Source organism: Hipposideros armiger, unplaced genomic scaffold (assembly GCF_001890085.2).
Source record: "Hipposideros armiger isolate ML-2016 unplaced genomic scaffold, ASM189008v1 scaffold_280, whole genome shotgun sequence".
NCBI classification, from domain to species: Eukaryota; Metazoa; Chordata; class Mammalia; order Chiroptera; family Hipposideridae; genus Hipposideros; species Hipposideros armiger.
In genome coordinates, this window is record NW_017731630.1 from 87112 (window position 1) to 107984 (window position 20873).

The 20873-nt window shown below is 53.6% G+C and overlaps 2 protein-coding genes across 5 annotated transcripts; one reads left to right on the forward strand and one right to left on the reverse strand.

Moving 5' to 3' along the window:
- CCDC166 (coiled-coil domain containing 166) lies at positions 1-1333 on the forward strand. The gene is made up of 2 exons (XM_019657824.1): positions 1-432; positions 525-1333. The coding sequence occupies exons 1-2, from the start codon at positions 1-3 to the stop codon at positions 1230-1232; spliced, it is 1140 nt and encodes a 379-aa protein (XP_019513369.1). The 3' UTR covers positions 1233-1333.
- A 4653-nt stretch (positions 1334-5986) lies between these two features.
- Positions 5987-14855, reverse strand: ZNF623 (zinc finger protein 623). 4 transcript variants are annotated; one of them, XM_019657794.1, is made up of 3 exons: positions 14729-14845; positions 11165-11331; positions 5987-8421 (listed from the first exon to the last, which is right to left on the reverse strand). In XM_019657794.1, the coding sequence occupies exon 3, from the start codon at positions 8343-8345 to the stop codon at positions 6834-6836; it is 1512 nt and encodes a 503-aa protein (XP_019513339.1). In that variant the 5' UTR covers positions 8346-8421; positions 11165-11331; positions 14729-14845; the 3' UTR covers positions 5987-6833. The 4 variants fall into 4 exon arrangements, 3 of the variants coding, with proteins under 3 accessions (XP_019513339.1, XP_019513340.1, XP_019513338.1); XM_019657795.1 differs by lacking the exon at positions 14729-14845 and adding an exon at positions 14228-14644; XR_002125648.1 differs by lacking the exon at positions 5987-8421 and adding an exon at positions 10971-11001 and having other exon boundaries at positions 14729-14855.
- Positions 14856-20873: the final 6018 nt, after the last annotated feature.

A 20873-nucleotide genomic window follows, 5' to 3' on the forward strand; every position in this document is an offset into this window, starting at 1 on the left:
ATGGCGCCCAGGAAGCGAGGCCAGAGCGCGGGACGCCACCCAGGGGCAGAGGGCGCCGAGCCGCCGCTGTCGGAGCGCGCGCAGTACCTGCAGCGCGAGTACAAGCTGCTGTCGGAACAGCTGAACGCCTGCGAGGAGCGCGTGGATCAGGTGCTGCAGGAAAACGCCTTCCTGGACTGCGAGGCGCTGCGCCTGCGCGAGGAAAACCGGCTCTACGCCAGTTATGTGAGCGCGCGTGCGCAGCGCTGCGCCCATGCCATCATACGGCTGGACGAGCAGAACCGGGTGGACCTGGCACAGGTCCACTGGCAGCGGACGGAGTTAGCTTCTCTCTATCACGGGCGCGAGGACGGGGTGCGCGCGCAGCTGCTGGAGATGGAGGCGCGCGCGGCGCAGATGGCACAGCAGGTGCAGGAGCTGCAGCCCTATAAGGTCAGTGAGCGCGCGACCACAGGAGAGCCAGGCCGGGGGCCGGGCGGGCTGGGCGCGCGCCACACCAGTCCCTGACTGGCACGGCGCTGCAGGAACTGCAGCTGGAGCAGCTGGCCCGGATCCGGACACTGGAGCGCGAGCTTCTGCACATGCGCGTGGAGCACACGCAGCTGCTCCACCGCGTGAAGCGGCGCTTCCTGGAGGACAAGGCGGCCTTCGAGCGCGAGGCGCGCCAGCGCGTGCTGTCCTTGGCGCGGCGCGCGGAACGGGAGGCGGCGCGCGCGCTCATCGCGCATACGTATGCCATCAAGGCGGACAATGGGCGCCTGCGGCAGGAGCTGCTGCGGCTGCTCAGCCGGGCCCAGCTGCTGCGTAACACGCGGCGCCAGCTGCTAGAGCAGCGTGAGCAGCTGCGGCGCGAGCACGAGAACACGCGGGACTTGGCGCGTGTGCATGGTTGGCTGCGCCGGGGCGCCGGGGGCCCGGCGCTGTGGCAACCGCCGCCTCCCGCCTCGCGACCGGGGTCTTTCACCTCCTCCAAAAGCCCGTCGCGCACAGCCTCCAAGAACCGGTCTCAGGTCTCTTCGCGTGCGGTCTCCAGGGTCCCGTCCTTGACCCCGTCCTGCCCTGGCTCCCGGGTCCCGTCCTTGACCCCGTCCCATCCTGCTTCCGGGTCTCTTCGCGGACCTCACTGCGTGTGGCCTCAGAGAACATCACTCCCTCTGCTAAGTCTGCCCCCGGATCAGGCTCTTCCCGTCCACCAGTTGAAGGAGACCGTGAACACTGATGCTGCAGCTTGAACCTACCGGGAGGAAGGCCAGTGAGGCCAGGGGTGGGGGACACCGGTGCGCAGGACGCATAGTTGGTGAATGCCAATTGTTAATAAAGGTGTGACCTCCCACGCCGCTCTGGCAGCGCCTGTTTTGTTGATCCAGTATTTCCCGTCCGTGCAAGGGCCACTCATTCCTGCTTCCAGTTTCCAAGCTGCAGGGTAGCTTGATGTGCCCTTCGCCCAGGGTGTCGCTGGAATCCAGCATCCCTCCATGCCACAGCAGATCTCCAGCTGCCCCAGCAGAGGAAGTCAGCCACATCAGCGTCCTGCCCACAAGGGCTGACAGTGGTGGCAAAGATGGGCATCGCTGGCATGGTTAATGGGAAGCAGGAAAGGAGCCTGGCAACTGCGCTTTGCAAACAGGAGGGCCAGTGTGTTTGTGCCAGCTGCGGTTTGATAATGATTTCCAATTTAGAGAGAAGTTGCAAGAATGGTCCTTGGAAGACCCATATACCATTTATCCAGACTTACCAGCAGTTTGCTTTCTGCCCCTTTGGTGTGTGCGTCTGTGGATCCTCCCCCCCCCCATCATTTCAGATTAGGTTCGTGACGCTGATGTCATGCCCCTTGAACTCTAAATCCTAGCTTCCTGAGCACAGGGACATTCTCCTACATTAAGGTACTGTGGCCACAGGCAGGGGAGTGGGCAGCATGAGGTGGGTCAGGTCACAGGGTGAGCTGTGGCAGCATCCCAACTGGAACACATGCTATCAATGTTTAGCAAAATCTCACTCTGATGATGGAATGTCAGTTCTTTGTGCTTCTTTCCATTTTTGCTTTTCACATATATATATATTTTTTTTAATTGGGGAATTGGGGGGAGGGTAACAGCGTTGGGGAATCGGGGAAGGGGAACAGACAGGTAGACAAATTGCTGTTTTGTTCTTCAGTCTAGTTGTGGAGGACATCGCTTCACTGGTCCATGTAGGTATGATCATTGTGCTGTTCCCAGGTGAGGCAATCGGTCATCGGACGTTGGTCGGCCGCTCACAGCAGCTCCCAGTAGCTCACACCGGCTACCAGCCGCTCGCGCTGGCTGCCAGCCACTCATGCAGCTCACGGCAGCCCACTGCAGCCCTGCTGCAGCCTACACCATTGCCAGCGACTCATAGCAGCCCAGCTCCAGGTCGAGTTGTTGTTCATCATCTTAGCTGTAGAGGGCAAGCATCACTGGCCCTCAATGTGGGGTCTGAACTGCAGCCCTGCTGCTCAGAGCTGGTGCTCCCAAGTGAGCTCTTAACCAGCTGAGCCACTCGGCCGGCCCCCTTTTTTTTTTAAAACATTTTATTGGGGAATAGGGGAAGGGGAACAGACAAGTTGCTGTCCTTTTGTTCTTCAGTCTAGTTGTGGAGGACGTCGCTTCACTGGCCCATGGTGGTATTATCATTGCGCTCTTCCTGGGTGAGGCAGTTGCTTGCTGGTGACTCACAGCAGCCCAGCTCCAGGTTGAGCTGTTGTTCACCATCTTAGCTGTAGAGGGCAGCATCACTGACCCTCATGTGGGATCCGAACTGGGGCCCTGCTGCTCAGAGCTGGTGTCCCAAGCCAACTCCTAACCAATGTGCCACCCGGCCGGCCCTGGGTTAGTCCTTTTTTTTTAATCAGTTCTGGAAATCCTTAGTCTTATTTTTCTTACAAATATTGCCTCAACTTTTTGTTTCTCAGCATTGAATTCCAAATAATTTGTTCAAGTATATCTTCCAATCACTAATTCTCCTTCAATTGCTTTCAATTTGCTGTTAAACCCTTACATTGAGTGGGTTTTTTTTTTTAAGATTTTTTTATTGGGGAAGGGGAACAGCCAAGTTGTTCTTCAATCTTAGTTGTGGAGGGTGCAGCTAGCTCAGCTCCAAGTCCAGTTGCCATCTGGCCATCTTTCAGCAGTTCTTGGCCACTCAACTCAAGGTGCCATATTCAATCTTAGTTGATTGAGTTGGGCGTAGCCCACCATCCCATGTGGGAGTCGAACCGGCAACCTTGTTGTTAGGAGCACATGCTCTCACCAGCTGAGCCATCCTTCTATCTGTTGGCAGCTCAGCGACAGCTCAGCTCAGGCGCAGCTCACTGACCCATGTGGGAATCGAACCGGCGACCCTGTTGCTCAGAGCTCACACTCTTAACCAATTGAGCCACTCGACTGGCCCTACATTGAGTTTTAATGTCTGATAAGTTTTCATTTCTAGTCCTGTTTTTTCAAATCTGCTCAGAAAGGAAGAAATAAAATTCTTAGATGAGCTACATAGAAAATCTCAAAGAATCTAGACAAAAAGCTACTGGAATAAGTGAACTCATCTAGGTTGCAGGATACAAGGTCATCATATAAAAAATGTATTTCTGTACACTAGCAATAACAACTGAAGAATAGCTTTTAAAAAACAGAACTCAAAGGATAACTTTCTTGGCAAATGGGACTTAATGAAAAAAAATTTATTTTTAAATTGGATCGTCAAAAACCACCATTAAGAAAATGATAAGGCTAAAGACTGTATATGGGAAGAGACTTTTCTCTAGAATATGGAAAAGACTCTTAGAAGTCAATAATGAGAAGACAAATCACCCAATTTGAAAGTGGGCCAAATTGGGAAGACACATCACAAAGATGACAGAATGGCAGCACGCACCGGAAAAGGCGCTCAGCGTAGCCACTCACCACACAAACTGACACACATCACTAGGATGGATTAGGTTTTATAAGCGTGACACCACCAAGTGTTGGCGAGGATATGGAGCAACAGGAACCCTGACACGCGGTGCAGGAGTGTAAAGTGGCACAGTCAGTATGGAGAGCTTTTTGGCAATTTCTTATAAAGTTAACAAGGCATTTATAACTCAGCAATCAAATCCCTAGGCATTTACCCAAGAGAAATAAAGAGCCATGTTCAAATAAATACTTTTACAAAGATGCTCATAGCAGTTTTATTCATAAGAGCCAAAACTGGAAACTCAAATTTCTACCAACAGATGAGTAACAAATGATGGCTTGTCCATACAATGGAAGACAACTGGGCAGAGGAGCTATGTGACACGTTTAACTATGCTTGGTTGTTTTTATTTTTATTTATTTATTTTTAAGATTTTTATTGGGGAATTGGGGGCATGGGAACAGTGCTGGGGAATTGGGGGAAGGGGAACAGACAACTTGCTGTCGTTTTGTTTTTCAGTCTAGTTGTGGAGGACGTTGCTTCACTGCCCAAATTGGCACCATCATTGCGCTCTTCCCGGGCGAGGCAGATCAGTCGCCAGCTTCTGGACGGCCGCTCACTGCGGCTGCTGGCTACACACGGTAGCCCGTGGCAACCCACTGCAGCAGGGGCTGCAGCCTACGCCGTCGCCAGCGACTCACGGCAGCCCAGCTCCAGATTGAGCTGTTGTTCAGCATCTTAGCTGTAGAGGGCAGTGTCACTGGCCCTCATATGTGGGATCCGAACCGGGGCCCTCTGGCGTCCCAAGCCAGGTCTTAACCAACGCGCCACTCGGCCGGCCCTGCTTGGTTGTTTTTAAAACATGCCAAGGTGAAGGTCAAACACACAAGGTTACTTACTATATGCATCCACTTATATGAAGCCCTGGAACAAGCAAACCTAATCTATACCCACAGAAAGGGGCTGGGGTGGGATTAACTAAGAAGGGCAAAGGGGAACATTTTGGGACAATAGAAATGTCATTTTCTTGATTATGATGGTGGTTACACCAGTGTATGGATTTGTCAAAACTCTATACACTTAACAGGTGCTTACTGTATGGAAGTTGGACCTCAGCAAGGTTGGTGATGGGAATCCCTGCGTCCACACCACTTGGAATGGTGAGCTCTCCAGATGGAGTACTTAAGCCCTTTAAGAATGATTTACTCCCTCAAGGCTTCTAGGTTTGCTGAAACTTGTTAAGAACTCTAAATATGCCTTCATGGGCAAAAAACCAATTGTTTATATAATTTCCAAACTGGTTGTTTCGGTTAATGTTCAGATAAAAGAAATTCAGAGGCAACAGTGATGACTCCACTGTGTGGTAACTCGCCTGCTCTGCACAGCTCTATCCAGAGGGGTCTGCACCACCCCCGTCCCTGCGGATTCTTTCCTCTCTAGCGGACAGTGCTTGCTTCTCTCTGTCGACCAGTTCAAATGCCACCTCTTGTGTGAAGCCGTCTCAGGTCCTCCACGCTACATGAGTCACCTCCTTACCTACGCTCCTACACAACTGGGAACACACTTCTTCAACACCTTGCTCAGTGTACCATGATCTTTGTCCTCCCCATCAGACTCTGAATGACTTCAGGATGGACGGTGTCTTCCTCATGTTTTCCCAGCACTCAGCAGCGGTCCTTACAGATCAGTACATTGTCAAATAAATGACAAAATGAGCCAGAGAGCAGGGAAAGAAGGGTTGAGTTCAGTCGTCATGGAACTAAGACAGAAAGTTGTGCAGTGCACTGAGATTGTGTGCCCCTTGAGTGAATTAGGAAGATACACAGACAACTAAGGGAAGACACTCTCCCCCACAGCAAGTGCATGATCATAGGTAAAGAGCGCTAAAGGCAGTGAATATGAGGGCGCTGGTCTCATACTGGCGACCACTTGCCACTTCTGGCTTGAGTACAAGCAGGAGACATCAACAGGGCTGAGAGTAGGTATTTCCAGTAGACCAGCAGATTACACTTTAAAAAACAAGAACAAAATCCAAAAGCTTAAAAAATAGCAGTATAGAAAGGACAAAGAGAGGTGCCAGTTACACACAGATTCGGGGGTGCTTTTTATTGTCTTGCACTAGATGCCAGAGACACATAAAGCAATCAGATATGATCACTGTCCTTAAGGAATTAACAGTGTAATAATGAAAGAGAAAGTATATAAAAACGTAACTCTGATAATCAAAGTTAAGTCAGTAGTAGAGGTGAGAACTGAGTGACAGAAGTACACGGAGAGGCTCAGCCTGACATACCCGACATGCATCTTGACTCATGATGAAGAGTTAAGCAGGTGAGCAGAGAGCATTCAAACAAGGACAAAGGCCAGGGGGGACAGTTGGATATGTGGGAGCATCAGTCAGCGCTGCTGCAGGGCCAGGTTTGTGGAGGGAGTTAAGCGATGGGAGACGAGGCTCCGGGAAGCAAAAGGCCTAGGACGCAGGAGAGGGACTTAGAATGCATCCTGAGGACCACCAGGAACCAAATATGGTTTTAGATAAGAAAGTTTCTTTCTCCAACTTGCCTTTCTGACAGACCAAAATTTGCTACACAATACTCTTTTAAGTAGTAAGATTGAATACACAGTTCTCCTTTAAAAGGGATTTAAGTCAGGGGTGAACTGTAATTGTGCAATAAAATATAGAAACCTGGAGCACTAGCTCCTCCTCCCAAATTGATCCAGCTCAGAATCAGTTGTCCAGTCCCGTGGCTCTCCTGAGGACATGTGTTCCTAGCTGAGGAAGGGGACAGCAGTCCAGCACCGCTGCAAAGCACTCCTAACACAGCCCCATCCATGACTTTGGCAAATGCAGACACATCCAAAGTCACACGAATGAGGGCTCATGACACACTTCCAAATATCACTCACTGAGCTGCAGAATCATTAGTTTATAAGTTACCTGTATGTGCCCCCTGTCCTACAGACTTCTCACCCAGATGTACGGGGGTCTTACTCAAGGGAAGTCCCTCTTGGTGAGCACCTTGGTTATTTTTAAAGTTTGGGGTCGAGCTGAAGTCTTTCCCATACTGACTACATTCATAGAGTTTCTCTTCAGTATGAATTTTCTGGTGTTGAAGGAAGTTTGACCTCTGAATAAAGCCTTTCCCACAATAACTACACACATAGGGCTTTTCTCCAGTATGAATGATCTGGTGTAGAAGCAGCTTGGAACTCTGAATGAAAGCTTTCCCACAGTCCTTACATTCAAAGGGCCTGTCCCCAGTGTGGATTTTCTGATGTTCAGTGAGATGGGCTTTCTGGAGAAAAGCTTTCCCACATTCCTTACATTCATATACCCTCTCTCCAGTGTGAATTTTCTGGTGTCGAATAAGGTATGAACTCAGAAAGAAAGCTTTCCCACATTCGTTACATTCGTAGAGTTTCTCCCCAGTGTGAATTCTCTGATGCTGAGTGAAGTTTGATGTCTGGCTGAAGCGCTTCCCGCACTCGTTGCAAACATAAGGCCTTTCTCCAGTGTGGATCCTCTGATGCTGGATAAGCTTCGAGCTCCGAATAAAGGCTTTCCCACACTCGTTACATTCGAAGGGCCTCTCTCCAGTGTGAATTCTCTGGTGTTCAATGAGGTCTGAGCGATGTCGGAAGGCCTTCCCACATTCCTTACATTCATACTGTTTCACTTCCGTGTGGATCTGATAATGTCGAATAAGGCTTGAGCTCCTAATGAAGGATTTCCCGCATTCATTACATTCGTAGGGTCTTTCTCCCGTGTGAATTCTCTGGTGTCGAATGAGTAAGGAACTCTGGCTGAAGCCTTTCCCACATTCTTTGCATTCAAAAGGTCTCTCCCGGGTATGAACCCGCTGGTGTCGAATCAGATCGGAGCTGTGACAGAACGCTTTCCCGCACTGAGCACACTTGAATGGCTTTTCTCCTGCATGTGCTCTCTGATGCTCAATGAGCTCTGCATAGTGAATGAAGTCTTTCCCACACGCATTACACACATAGAGTCTTTCTCCAGTGTGAACTCTTTGGTGCCCAGCAAGGTGGGAGCTCTGGCTGAAGCCCTTCCCACACTGATCACATTTGTAAGGTTTCTCCCCAGTGTGAGAAATCTGATGACTGACTAGGTCTGAATTAAATGGGAAGCTTTTTCCACAAGTCTCACATGGGTGGGCTTCCCCTTCTGTAAGTTCTCTCTGAAGTATGAGAAGGTTTGAGCTCAGAACTGGACTTCCTTCTGATTCACTACCCACCTCGGCTGCCTCTTCTGTTTGGATCTTCCAGTGGGTAACTCTCACCTGCTTGAAACCTCCCTCCAGAGACAGGGAACTCCGCAGGCTCTCCCCTTCCACGTTTCCCAACAGCCCCCCCAATCTGGGTTCAGGAGCCCCCCCAGACTCAGGAGCAGGGGGCTCCATCACTGTGAGTGTTTCTGACATTGTCTTATGCGGATTTCCATCCTCAGAAATTCAGGCTCCCGAGTCACCTTCTTGTCACCAGTTCCTGTATCAGAATCTGAAAAAAAGAGAATAAGATTATCTTTCCCCCTCAGTAAGACAGGAATCTGCGGGAGCAGGTGGGAGGTAAAACATAGCCAGAGTGGAAGAGAGGAAGGTGTTTCCTCTGCCCACACTCCTGACTCAACACACTGCCACCACAGGGCTCATCTCACCCCAAACAGCCTCCCCCATTTAGGAAGGTTTCTTTGGGGCTCCACCAGCCAACTCCAGGGGACAGACTGATTGGGTGGCAGATGGGTAGGGATATGGCTTGGACTCCATGACGAAAACCAAGACATATTTCCAAAGAAATACAAATTCATCAATCTTACCACCTCTTCATAGTCCCTCATTCCTTCACATCCTTCCTTCCCCACTTGCTCTGCCTGGATCCCTTGGTCAGTGGTATTGTATTCACTTGGGTAATACTCGTACACTAAACCCATTCTCTTGCATATCAGGCCTAACTCCCCTGCCCTTTTCTTCCTCTATCATACTCGAGTGGGAAAACCTCACTTGGGTTGAATTCGGCTTGCTTCCTGACCTGTTTGCATCCTCACTGCTGAGCTCTCTATATATCCATAACCCCTTGCCTAATGGAGCACTGAGAGCTCCCAGCAATTTTCACACTGCCCGAACGCTTCTAGATCATTTGCTGCTTTTTCTTCTCAAATGTCCAACACACACTCCTCCCTCTCAGTTGATGAGCAAATAGAAGCAATGCTACGAGAATGTTCACTTTCTCCCATGTACCAACCTACCCTTGTCTGTTCCCACACCATACCCTCCCCTATGACATGGGCTAACCTGTCCTCGATCCAATCTAAGGCAAACCTCCACTTGTGCACTAAAAGCAACCTTCTCATCTACTCAGTGACACCAAGCCTGCCCTTCAGAAGTCTAGAGTGGGGATGCATATAGCAGTGCTCTTCACGACACCACAGGAGCCATCAACGGGGGGACGGATACACTGACAAGTATTCCTACAAGGAAATAATATATAGCAAGAAGAAAAAGAACTGCCACACACAAAAGCACAGATGAATCTCACAGATGTAATGCTAGGCAAAGAAGTCAGGTACAAAAGGTTCATATTGTATGATTCCATTTATATGAAGTTCAAAAACAGACAAAACCAATGGGAGAATTGAGACAGTGATGGTCTTTAGGGAGAAGATAATGACTGGCAGGGGTGCAGGGGGCTCTGGTGATCTGCATGGTCTGCATTACACAGGTCTGTTGACTTTGGAAAAGCTTGTTCAGCCAATGGTCATTTAACCTTACATGGTTACTGGGGTGCTGTGCCCAACTCCCCTCTTCAGTGACACCCTCCCTCCAGCTCTGGAATTCTCACCCTGGGAACTGCCTTCGGGCAGGACTCCACCTCCCCCAAGGCACTGCCCTCTCCCGGGAGAACTCACTCGTAATTATCCATCCAACGCTGTATAACAATTCACAAGTTTAGCAGCAGAAAAATGCACACACACGTCATCTCAGTGCTGTAGGCCAGAAGTCCAGCCCAGCACGACTGGGACCCTGCTTGTGGTCACATGTGTCGCCCGGGCTGAGGTCTCATCGGGAAGCTCTGGGAAAACCTGTTTCCAAACTCATTCGGGTTGTTGGCAGGATTCAGTTCCTTGCAGTTGTAGGACCTTCCAATTCCTTGCTGGCTGCTGGCTCCTAGGGCTGCCTGCGTCTTCCAGGCAGGAGCTCATGGACTCCCTTTTTGATGTCTCTTCTGTGACCAGCTGCAGAAAACCCTGCTTTCCAAGGGTTCACATGATGAGGTCTGCCCACCTGGAGAACCTCCCCGCCTGGCACCTTAATTGCACCACAAAATCCCCCCCGTGGCAGCTGGAAGGCATATGTCCCTCAGGAGCCAGGAATCTTGGAGGGCCATCTCGACTCAGCCTCCGTCACCCCAGCCAATGCCTAACTGCTAACAGGAACCCAGCGTGCCCTTGCCTCTGTTTGGGGCGACTCTGGTGCATCACCCCAACCCAAGCCCCACCGGGACATCCTGCTGCCCAACCCTGCCTTCCTTACAGGTGTGTCACCTGACAGCTCTCCCCAGCTGAGTCCATTTCCAGGGGGGCCACACAATCACTTCTTGCCCAAATCTGCACCAGCGGGAAACAGATTACTGCAGCCCTCAAAACCCATTTCCAACACAGCCGCCAAGCACAAGGTCACACGTCTGAGGGCAGAGCCAGTGCGAGGGAGCACTGTGACCAGGGCACCCTTTCTTTTTTTTTTTTTTTAAAGATTTTTATTGGGGAATTGGGGGATGGGAACAGTGCTGGGGAATTGGGGGAAGGGGAACAGACAAGTTGCTGTCGTTTTGTTCTTCAATCTAGTTGTGGAGGATGTTGCTTCACTGGCCCAAGTTGGCACCATCATTGCGCTCTTCTCTGGCGAGGCAGATCAGTCGCCGGCTTCTGGACGGCTGCTCACTGCGGCTGCTGGCCGCTCACGCTGGCTGCTGGCTACATACGGTAGCCCATGGCAACCCACTGCCACAGGGAGTGCAGCCTACGCCGTTGCCGGCGACTCATGGCAGCCCAGCTCCAGGTTGAGCTGTCGTTCAGCATCTTAGCTGTGGAGGGCAGTGTCACTGGCCCTCATATGTGGGATCCGAACCGGGGCCCTCTGGCATCCCAAGCGAGTTCTTAACCATCGCGCCACTCGGCCGGCCCCCAGGGCACCCTTTCAACACATTTCTTTTTATGTGAGCTATAATTTGCATACAGTGCACACACCTTGATGAACTCCTCGTGTACACCTGTGTGCCCACAGAACACGTCTGTAAACAGAAAGCCTCCTCTCTAAGGGTCACCATTTCCATCACTGTAGGTCAGGGGTGTCAAACTGGCGGCCTGTGGGCCACATGTGACCCTCGAGATAATTTTTTGTGGGCCATGATGCTCTGGAATAAAATAAAATAGAAAAAATTGTTATGAAGAAAATAGCGCTTAGGGGAGATTGAGGCAATACCGTACACACAATTCCCTCGTTAACCCTTTAACTACTGAAGACGAGTATACAAAAAATTACGTCGAGGGCCGCATGCGGCCCGTGGGCCGCCAGTTTGACACACCTGCTGTAAGTGAATTCTACCCGTTTTTTACATTTATTTACATGGAATCATACAGTATGTTCCCTTTTGTCTGCTTTTGAACCTGTGCCATTTTTTATTGAAATAGAATTCACATACCACAACGTCATCATTTTAAAGTGCACACTTCAGTATTTGTAGAATATTCCTAAGGTTGTGGAACCATTACTGCTAATTTCAGAACGTTTTCACCACCCTACACAGGTGTCTGCTAACCCTGAATCTAATGCCTTCCCGCTGATGCCCAGCGTGCCACTATGAAAACATCACTTTATGCCCCGCTATTCTAGGCACAAGCACCTGAGCTGTTTGTAGTCTGGGAATACGCACAAAGCCACTCTGCACTTCCTGTACTTGTCTTCTGGAAGACGGAGGCCCTCATTCTGCTCGGTGTACACCGGCAGTGTGACGGCCGGGTCACGGGCCTTCCACTGCTTGGCTCTAGTGGCCACCTGCCAGGACACGTCTGCAAATGCCACTGTGGCTGTGGACCAGCAACTGCAGTGAGTTTGGGGCTCCTCCCCTTGCTAGGTGGGAGCATCTCTGCGGCTACCCTGGTCCACCAGCTCTTCCTTCCGCTGGGTGCTGCAGACCACACGAATATGGGGAGACTGGGACTTGTCCGGGTTTAGAGTGTGACTGTGTGAAGCTGCACTGGCGCCTGCTGAAGAAAGCCACAGGTCACCAGAGATCCTGGCTCTGGGCTGGAGGCAGTATCTGAGTATGGCCTGGGGTGGGACGAAGGGTAAACGGTAGCAGAGACTAAGGACTGCCCACCATCCCCGCTTCCTCTGCGTGACAGCGATCCCACCTGAAATGTTCGTGGGCACGTGGCCCACCCAGCAAGTGGCTACTCTTCCTAGATTCACCTAGAGTTGGGTGTGACCCTGTGACTGAGGTCCAGCAGAGAAGCCAGGCTCCTGCCGGGGGAGGAAGACGGCCACCACCCGGCTCCAAGAAGGAACATGAGAAATCAGGTTTCTTGTTGGAAACACTACTTCTGAATCTCTTACAGCAACTTGAACCCACGATAAATGACGCTCATCGACAGCCTGACTGTTAGCAGCTGTGAAAAGGGTATTGAACCCGCTCGCCAATGACAGACCAGAGAGAGGCTGAGTTCAGTCTCTGAGGCACGTCCACCCACATGAGAGCTGCTGACAAGTCTGGCCACAGCCTCCTGGGGACAGTGGCCCAAAGTGTGGCTCTGGGGCACAGCATTTACAACCACTGCCTGGTTGCATTCGCTGAGAATGATTTTCTGAGTTAAAGGCCCACTACCATGGTTTAAAAAAACCTTTCTCCCACTTATAAGAATTACTTTTAACTATTGGGTTGTCGGAAAAGTCATGACGCGTTTTTGCAACGAAAAAAATTTTGCAACCCAACAGTTATTTTTCAAGATATAAAGGTAAATTATGCCAGTTGGGAGAAACTTAAAAAAGAAAAAGAAAATTACCTTCAATCCCACTACTCAAGTTGATTACAGCTAACATTTTCACTCGTCCTTTTTCTGCACCAATATTTTATGAAATCGGGACCATCCTATTTAGTCTTATATCCTGTTTCACTTTACTTTTAGATCTTTTTAATTCTTAGCAATTAAAGACACTAGATACATATTATAAAAATGTTTCAAATGATAAAGAAATGTAAGCTACAATGAAAATCCCCCACAATTCAACAGATAACCACTGTTAGCTGTTTACATACGTTCATCAGTTATATATTTACTTATGTACACACGAGTTTCAGAAATAAAGACAGGGTCCCACTGTGCCCCCCCCCCACCTGTAGCACTTCCCCATTTACATCCTGGCACTCTCCCTGTCCGCCATATCGGTGTGCAGCTACTCACTGAGACCCTACTACAGATCAGGCCCTGGAAGTAGCATTCGTCCTGTGCCCGTGGAGTCCTGAGGCGGGCTGTTCGTGAGTATTCTGCCACTTGCCCGACCCTTTCTCCTCCCCGAGGGGCTCAGCCCAATGAAAGGTGTGGGAGGGTAACTGGGCATGCGGTGCCCAGCTCCACCACAGGGCACATGGTCTATTCTGCTCTTCCCAGCCTGCATTTGGTGTGGGCCCTGCTGTGCAGGCCCTGCTGGGAGGCGCAGGGGGTCCATGCTGCCCGTGAGTGGGCAGGAAAGACTGTCTACTGGTACTCAGCCTGGGGAAGTCCACTGTTGCTCCAACCTAGCCTTTGACCAGTAGGAAGGGAACATTTCCCTCTTCACGGGCCTCAATGGGTCAAAACTTGGGGTGACCAGGAGGCTAAGACAGAAAATCAACTACCCAAGGTCACTAAACCAGAAGGTGGCAGAGGTAAGGCTCAAATCCAGGTCTGCCTCCAGTACCCATCTCCCCAGTGTGAAAGATCTGTACCCTTCCCAAGTCAGTTTTAACAGGACATTTTGCTTAGATCAACTGGGATTAGTGTTAGAAAAGTAAGCTAGTACATTAAGCCTTGTTATTTTTAATTTTAGAAACTGGGAGGTAGGATGTTGATTTTGTTTGTTTTGGAAGTCAGTACTATCTTCTGTTTGTGTTTTTTTTAATGTTTAAAATGATTTACACTCAGTAAGACAGCCACTGGGATTAATGAAGACTTTCAGGGAAAAGGAACCTTCAGGGAAGAGCTAGGACAGTGCGGCCGAACCACCTCTCCCCCCGGGGGAGTCCCCTTCATGCCCGAGGGTGGGAGGCAAACCTGTTCGTCCCATCTTCCTGCCGCCTCTACGCCCACCAGGGCAGGTGCGGGCTCTGCCTCTCCTCCAGCGGCGAGGCTCGAGGCCCAGGCCGCGTTCCCAGCATCATGTGGAGCGTTCCCTCGGGCTCCAGGGAGAGGAGGTGGGCTTAGAACAAAAGAGCTGGGCAACACGCACCTGTCCTCTCACCTGGACCCCCAGGCCACGGCGCAGGGTCGCGGGCTAGAGAACTGCGACACAGACGCCGAAGCTAGAGGCGCCACGGCCGGGTGGGTGGCCCCTGACACTGGGAAAGGAACCGAGGGAGCGGAGCCGGGCATTTGCCCACATGACATGCCTGAGGGAGAGAAGCTGCGGGCCACAGGCCGCCCTGCAGTCCCGCCATCGGCCGTGACAGCTGCGGGGAGACCGGCTTACGGAGGCCCAGAGTCCGGGACACCCGTGCAGGGCGGGCCGCGCTCAGCCCGCCCGCCCCCGCCTGCGGCCCGAAACGCGCCACTCACCCGGCGTCCAGCGGCGAGAAGACGGCGAGCGCCCCGCACACGGACCCCCGGCCGCCGGCCCCGCAGGCCCGCCGACAAAGCCCCAGCGACCCCCCGCACCCCGCGGCCGGAAGTCGGCCCCGGACCCCGCCCGGGGAACTTCCGGTGCTGCTCCAGGCGCGCCGGGGCTGGCGGGCCGGCCTCTCGGGGATTGGGACTTCCGGGCCGCGGCGACGCGGGCGAGGAGGGAGCCGGGGACGGGCGGGGGTCGCAGCCTCTGCGCCCCGGCACCTCTGAGCGTGGCCTGTCACCCAGTGTAAATACTGAAGAGAGGCTTAGTTTCCGGTGAGCTATAAATGCCGACGCTAAAACCGGGCGGAGCTCTGCGCACCGCTGCCCGGTGCAGGCGTCACGGCGGCGGAGGCACCATCCCCTCGGTATTAAGCTGCATGCATGACCTCTGGACCTACAAATATACATGCTTAAAAGGAATGTGAATTATTTGATAATGCACAATTTACAGATATTGTGAACACTACACTAACTCATGGGAACCAATGAAGTCACGAACTGCATAAAGATACAGCCTGCGTGGTTAGATGTCTGACTGCGGGCAGATTTCAAGCCTCACTTCGCCCTGTTCCCTTGGCCTCACATCTGGGCAAGCTGATAAGAAAGCCTGGTTGTTCCTTCCAAGTCCCTGCCAGCAAGTGGGAACCCTCATCCTGGCCCTCCCTCTAACCACAATCAAAACCCCAAAACCAGTCTGCTTTCCGTGCCCTCTCAAGCCATTTTTAGACGCCTGCCTGGTGCACCCAGAAAAGCCTCCTTATGTAAGTAGGAAGTCGTCTCAAAACCTCTTGGTGTGTGTAAGTGGCCTCACAAGTCCACATCAGAACCACATTTGGGGTGGGGGGTCATGTCTCTGCAGGATAATGGCAACAAAAGAGGAGCAAAAAAAGGGACTGTCCGCACTACCACGCACTGCTGCTCCTCTGTGCTGCATCAAGGGCCTGCGAAGGATTCGCGACGTCATTCACCTGCCTTTCCTCTTCCCTAAGCAGCATGTCCATGGCTCAAGTTGTCCTGGTACCTGGAAGCAGTATGTTTCCAACACCAGGTTTAAAAGCTGCCAGCAGTCAAGAAACCACAAACCTTCCTGGCATCTGGACCAGTCACCTCTCTCTCTTTTTCTTGCTTTCTTCCTTTTCTTAAAGACAGAGCTGTGCAAGCGCCAAGCCCAGATCCTGGGGGACAGAGGCACTCTTGAGTGTGTGACTCGAGGCCCTCTGCCGTGGGGGCCCAGAGCAGGGCCCCTCTTCCCAGGTCCATGGCAGCACTGCCCAGGCTAGTGGAGAGGATGCAGACTGTGCTAGGAACACGAGCATCCAAGACAGGGTTCCTAAGCCTGCTTTCAACAGAGTCTCCAGGAGATCCTGTTCAAGTTCATTCCTGGGCCGGCTGAGTGGCTCAGTGGCTCAGTTGGTTAAGAGCTCGCTCAAGAGTTTGAGCTCTGAGCAACAGCGGTTCGATGCCCGGCCCGAGCTGAGCAGCCGCTGAGCTGCCAACAGGTAGCAGGATGGCTCAGCTAAAAAACAAAAACAAAAAAAAAACTAAAAAAACCCCCAAAAAACAACAAAAAAGTTCATTCCTGAGTCTACTCAGACACATGGAACCACAACACTCGCGCCGAAGCCCGTTGTCTGTGCCTTCAGCAAGCATCCCAAGTGAGCCAGGGAAAGTAACCGACTGACGCGGGACCTGAGCGCGCGCAAGCGAGGGCATCGGAACCTAGAAACTGTGCGGGACGTAACCTGAGCGTACACGCGCGGGAGGAGAGGTCGAGGCCACGGGCAGGGCCTGAGCGCGGGCCCACGCGAGGGAGGCGGTCCTTGTGGATCAGCCCGAGCGGCGGAGGAAGAATAAAGGGGCGGGGCTGCGACCCTGGCCGAGGGCGGGGCATCTGAGACGGGGCTCCTGGAGACAAAGAGGAGGGAGGGGCCAGGTGGGGCCCGGGCCTCGCCCACCGCCCTCCTCGCCGAGGACCGACCCGCCGGGCGAGAGCCTCGCGGGCGCGCTGGGCCTGGCAGGGACGTGCCTCCCAGACCGCGGCCGGACCGCCGTAAGCGCCTGCTGGACCCAGGCGGTAGGCCTAGCCGGCCCGTGGGCTCTGCGCCCGCCGTGGGTTTTGCCCCGCAGTCCGTCCCGCGCTGCGGCGACCACCAGCAGCCAGTCCCGGCCAGCGCCCTTCGGCTTCTCCCGCCGTGTCCGCCCTGTGCCAGCCCAGCTTTCCAGCTTTACTATGTGTTGACCGAGCGCCGGTGCTCACGGTAGCGCAGAGCGTCGGCCCCCGGAGAACCAGACCTGAAGGGCTGCTGACTGGCCGGGGCTGCTTCCGGAGCCACCGGGCCAGCCACCCTGCCCCCGCTGCTCCCCTCGCCCCGGAGCAACCAAGAGCCGACATGCAGTGCATGGCCGGCTGGCCCTAAGAGAGCGCGTCTCCCTCGGAGCCTGGGACTCCTTGACTCCTATCACATCTTTCCTCGGAGCCCGCCGCACCTGGAGCCTGGAGTCCCAGGTCCTCCCCAGGATGAGGGGACTCACAGGAGCCACCCCTGTGTCCCATCGTCTCTTCCCTGGACGCCTCCCTGAGGCTGGGAAGGGGGACATTCTACAAGGAAGACAGTGGGGAGCAAGTTTTGGGGATGGTGGGTGGAGAGAAATTAGGTCAGCTGAACAGGTTAGGTTGGGAGTACAGGTACCCCTTGTAATTAAGGGTTCCCTGGCAGGCAGGTGCCTGGGATGAAGTCCAGGTGTCCCACAGTACCCCACAACCCACCTTCCCCACATGCCTGCTGGGGAGCCATCTGCCCCCTCCCTCTTGTGTGCCTCCACCCTGCCACTGACACCTTGACTCCATGGCAGCACAAGTATTGTTTCAGGGCCTACTGACCATGGAAGAAGGGGTGTGTCTGGACCCTGGGCAGAGGGCAGAGGGACGTGATGCTGGAGATTTATAGAGACCTGGCCTCACTGGGTGAGGGGTCTCAGACCCAGGCCTTCCCTCCTCCCCACCCCCCCATTCAGAGCTCCGGTTGGGTCCTGGAGGAGCCAGGCAGGCTGTGACTTGGGGACCAGAGCCAAGCCATTCTACTCCCAAGTGGAGATGATAGAGTCTCTGGGCCCATTGCCAGGGCCGATGCCTCCTCTCCCATCTCCATGGTAGGGTGTCTTCCAGCACTTTGCTGCCCCTGTGAGTGGAGTGGCCCCTTCTCTCACGACTTCGGTTGAGCCCATTGTCCTCCCTGCCCTGAGCCCACACACCTCTGCTCTGCTCCCCCCCCCCTCAGCCTCCTGGGGAGATTCCCTGTGTCTGAGCTTTCATCCTGGGCCCCACTAGAACCCCAGTCCAGGGGTGAGGAAGCCAGGGGTGTCCCAGCACCTCAGTCTGCCCGTTTCCTCTCAGGCAGGAGTTTCCAGGGTGCAAGCCAGATCTGATCTCCCGGCTGGGGCTTGGACTTGCTGGAAGGAGAGCCTCCGGGACAGCCCAGCACATGTGAGTGAGGGGAACCAGGGGCCCAGGTTGTTCAGTACCTACGGCCAGCCACCTTGCCACAGAGCCTGTGGTAGAGCTCTTGCCTTTTCTGGGCCCCACTCTGACACTGGTAGCCTCTGTATGGCCGATGATGGCAGGAACAGTCTCCCCAGTGGTGGCATATGCTGTCTTTCAACCCAAAGAGGCCCTCCAGGGCCAGTGCTCCTTCCTGGAGGAGGAGGGCCAGGGCCACATTTGCCCTTTACAGAAGAGTTGACCTCTTCCAACCCCTCCCTTCACTGTGTGGCCCACCCTCTGTGGACTTTGCCCCACCCTCTGTCCTGCAGGCATCTTTCTAGGGTGTCTGGAGCACTTGCCACTCCCAGTTTGTTCACCAGATCTGATTAGCATCAGGTCATCCACACAGTGACTGCTGAGCTGCGGTGGATGTCACAGCTGTCCAAGTCCCTGGGGGCCACATTGTGACAGAGCAGACGCTGCTCTGGGGCAGGACCATGAATGTGCACTGCTGTCCATCCCGTGACGTATGTAGCCTCTTGGGTCTGCTTTGATGGGAGCTGAGAACACATTTGCCAAATTGAGGGCCCCTTCCCGAGTGCCCAGGGCTGTTGCTTTGTCCGTTATGGGCACTGCATCCAGCCTGGCAGCTGTGGCTGAACTGGCACTTTCCAGTGGTTCCCTAGCACCAGGCATGAGCCAGCAACAGTTCAGGGACCACATGGGTGGACCAGAGGATGCTGTGGTGGGGCCGCCATCCCTGCATCCTTCAGGTCTCTGAGGTGGCCACGTGGGCACAACACTGTTGCTGGCTGATGACCTTGGCCAGGGCTGGGCAGTTTGTAAGCCTTCCACTCAGCTCTTCCCAACATAATGGCCCTTACTCTACAGGTCAGGAGACCAGAGAAAGCGTTCTCCCTGCTGCTAACTAAGTGCAGCCATTCCAATTAGGCCCTCAGGGATGGGGGGCCCACATGTGGGTCCCTGTCTTGGTCCTCTACCTCTTTTGTCACCCGGCTTCCATATGTCCCCACCCTAATAGCATTTTGGAGCCATTATAAGTGTTGTCTCAGACCATGTGTCCAGCCCCCTCCAGGTGTGTGTTCCTCTCCCCAGTGTTAAGTCCTTTGCAGAAGGATTGAGAACATCTACTGTACTAGCTTGCAGGGGTGTTCTTCTCAAGGGGCCCGGGTATGGGCGAGGGATCGGACCCCCCCATCATGGCAGCAGACCTTGCCTTCCACTCCTTTGGCCTTTTTGGGTTTTACAAGTCAAGCAACCTGGCCAGCTGTCCATTGTCTATGTTCAAGAACAGCACACTCAGTTACCCATCACCAAGTATCCCCACTCCAGGTCCTTGGAGCCTGCTCCTTCCTGCTCTAGGCCTTGGTCTGAGCCAGGCGATGGACGGTCCAGCCTGTGCCTGCAGGGTCCTTGGTACTTGGCCTTGCTGTGGCTAAGGTTGGGCCCCACGGTCAGCACAGGGACGTCCACAGTGCGGAGCTGAGGGCTCTAGGACAGTTATGGAGGCCTCTGTCTCTCATGGCCTCTGCTGGGGGTGGCAGACTGCCCCAAGCCTATCATTCTTCTCCGAGCTGTCCAGGACGTTTACAAAAGCCATGCAACCCCGTTATCTTCCTGAAGACCACTGCCCCGCACAGCTAGAGGGCAAGAACAATTAAGTTACCCAGTGCTCCCCTTCTGCCTGCCCTCTCTCCATCTACCATTGCAAACATCCTAGCCTCTTGCAGCCCCATGTTTCTTACCCCCATCCCTGCACTGGAGTCCTGTGGTTGTCTGAGCAGTGAGGGCTCACCACCGAAACCCTTCCTGGGGGTCGGACCAGGCCACTTCCAGTACCAGTCACTTTGGTTTGGGTCCCTGGAGTGCAGAGCTTGAGAATTTTGGGTACATGTGCTGTATTTGGAAGGCAGCAATTTCAGAAGCAGGAGGGAGGGAGCAGGGAGAGACCCAGGAGGAGAGAAAAGTCAATATGACTGTTGTTGCTGGGAGCATATAGAGCATGATAAGTCCAGAACGCAGAGAAGTGTGCAGAAGCTTCGGGGGTTGTCCATCAGGGGAAGGGAGGCGGGGCATTCACCCTCCACTCCCTTGCCAGGGCCGTGTGGCTAATGCAGCTGGGCTGGCAGTGCAGGGCTCTGTAGAAGGACCGGGAACTCGTGGTGCCCCAGAGGATGTCTGCAGTAGGCGGCAGTCAGAGCTCAGCAGAGCTGCCCACTGCAGCTGGGGCCAAAATCCCAGATGGGCCAGGGGCCTGGTGTAGGAACTACAAGAGGAAGGCCTGTGGAGGCAGGTGGGTATAGCCGGTGACCCCGGAACCGCCCCCGGGACACCCAGTGGAGAGTCCCCAGGTGTCTTATTGCCTGTGGGCCTGAAGCAGGTGGTGGTGCAGGTGGACCTCCAGGCACAGGCGAGCACTTGCATCCTTTCCCTTTGTCTCAGACTCAGGCCCCAGGACTTTGTATAAGCAGGTGACCGCAAGGCTGAAAACGCCTCACGCTGCAGAACCTCCGGCAGAAGCATCTGGAAGCTTGTCAGGGGGTGATCCTCACACTGGTCTATAGAGACGCCCCTGGGCAGAAGGGCAGGTTG

Excerpts from the sequence above, each read along its gene's own strand:
- CCDC166 (XM_019657824.1), top strand. The coding sequence starts at position 1 with ATGGCGCCCAGGAAGCGAGGCCAGAGCGCGGGACGCCACCCAGGGGCA. Across the intron at positions 433-524 it reads AGGAGCTGCAGCCCTATAAG|GAACTGCAGCTGGAGCAGCT; the intron begins GTCAGTGAGCGC and ends ACGGCGCTGCAG.
- ZNF623 (XM_019657793.1), bottom strand. The coding sequence starts at position 8,345 with ATGTCAGAAACACTCACAGTGATGGAGCCCCCTGCTCCTGAGTCTGGG.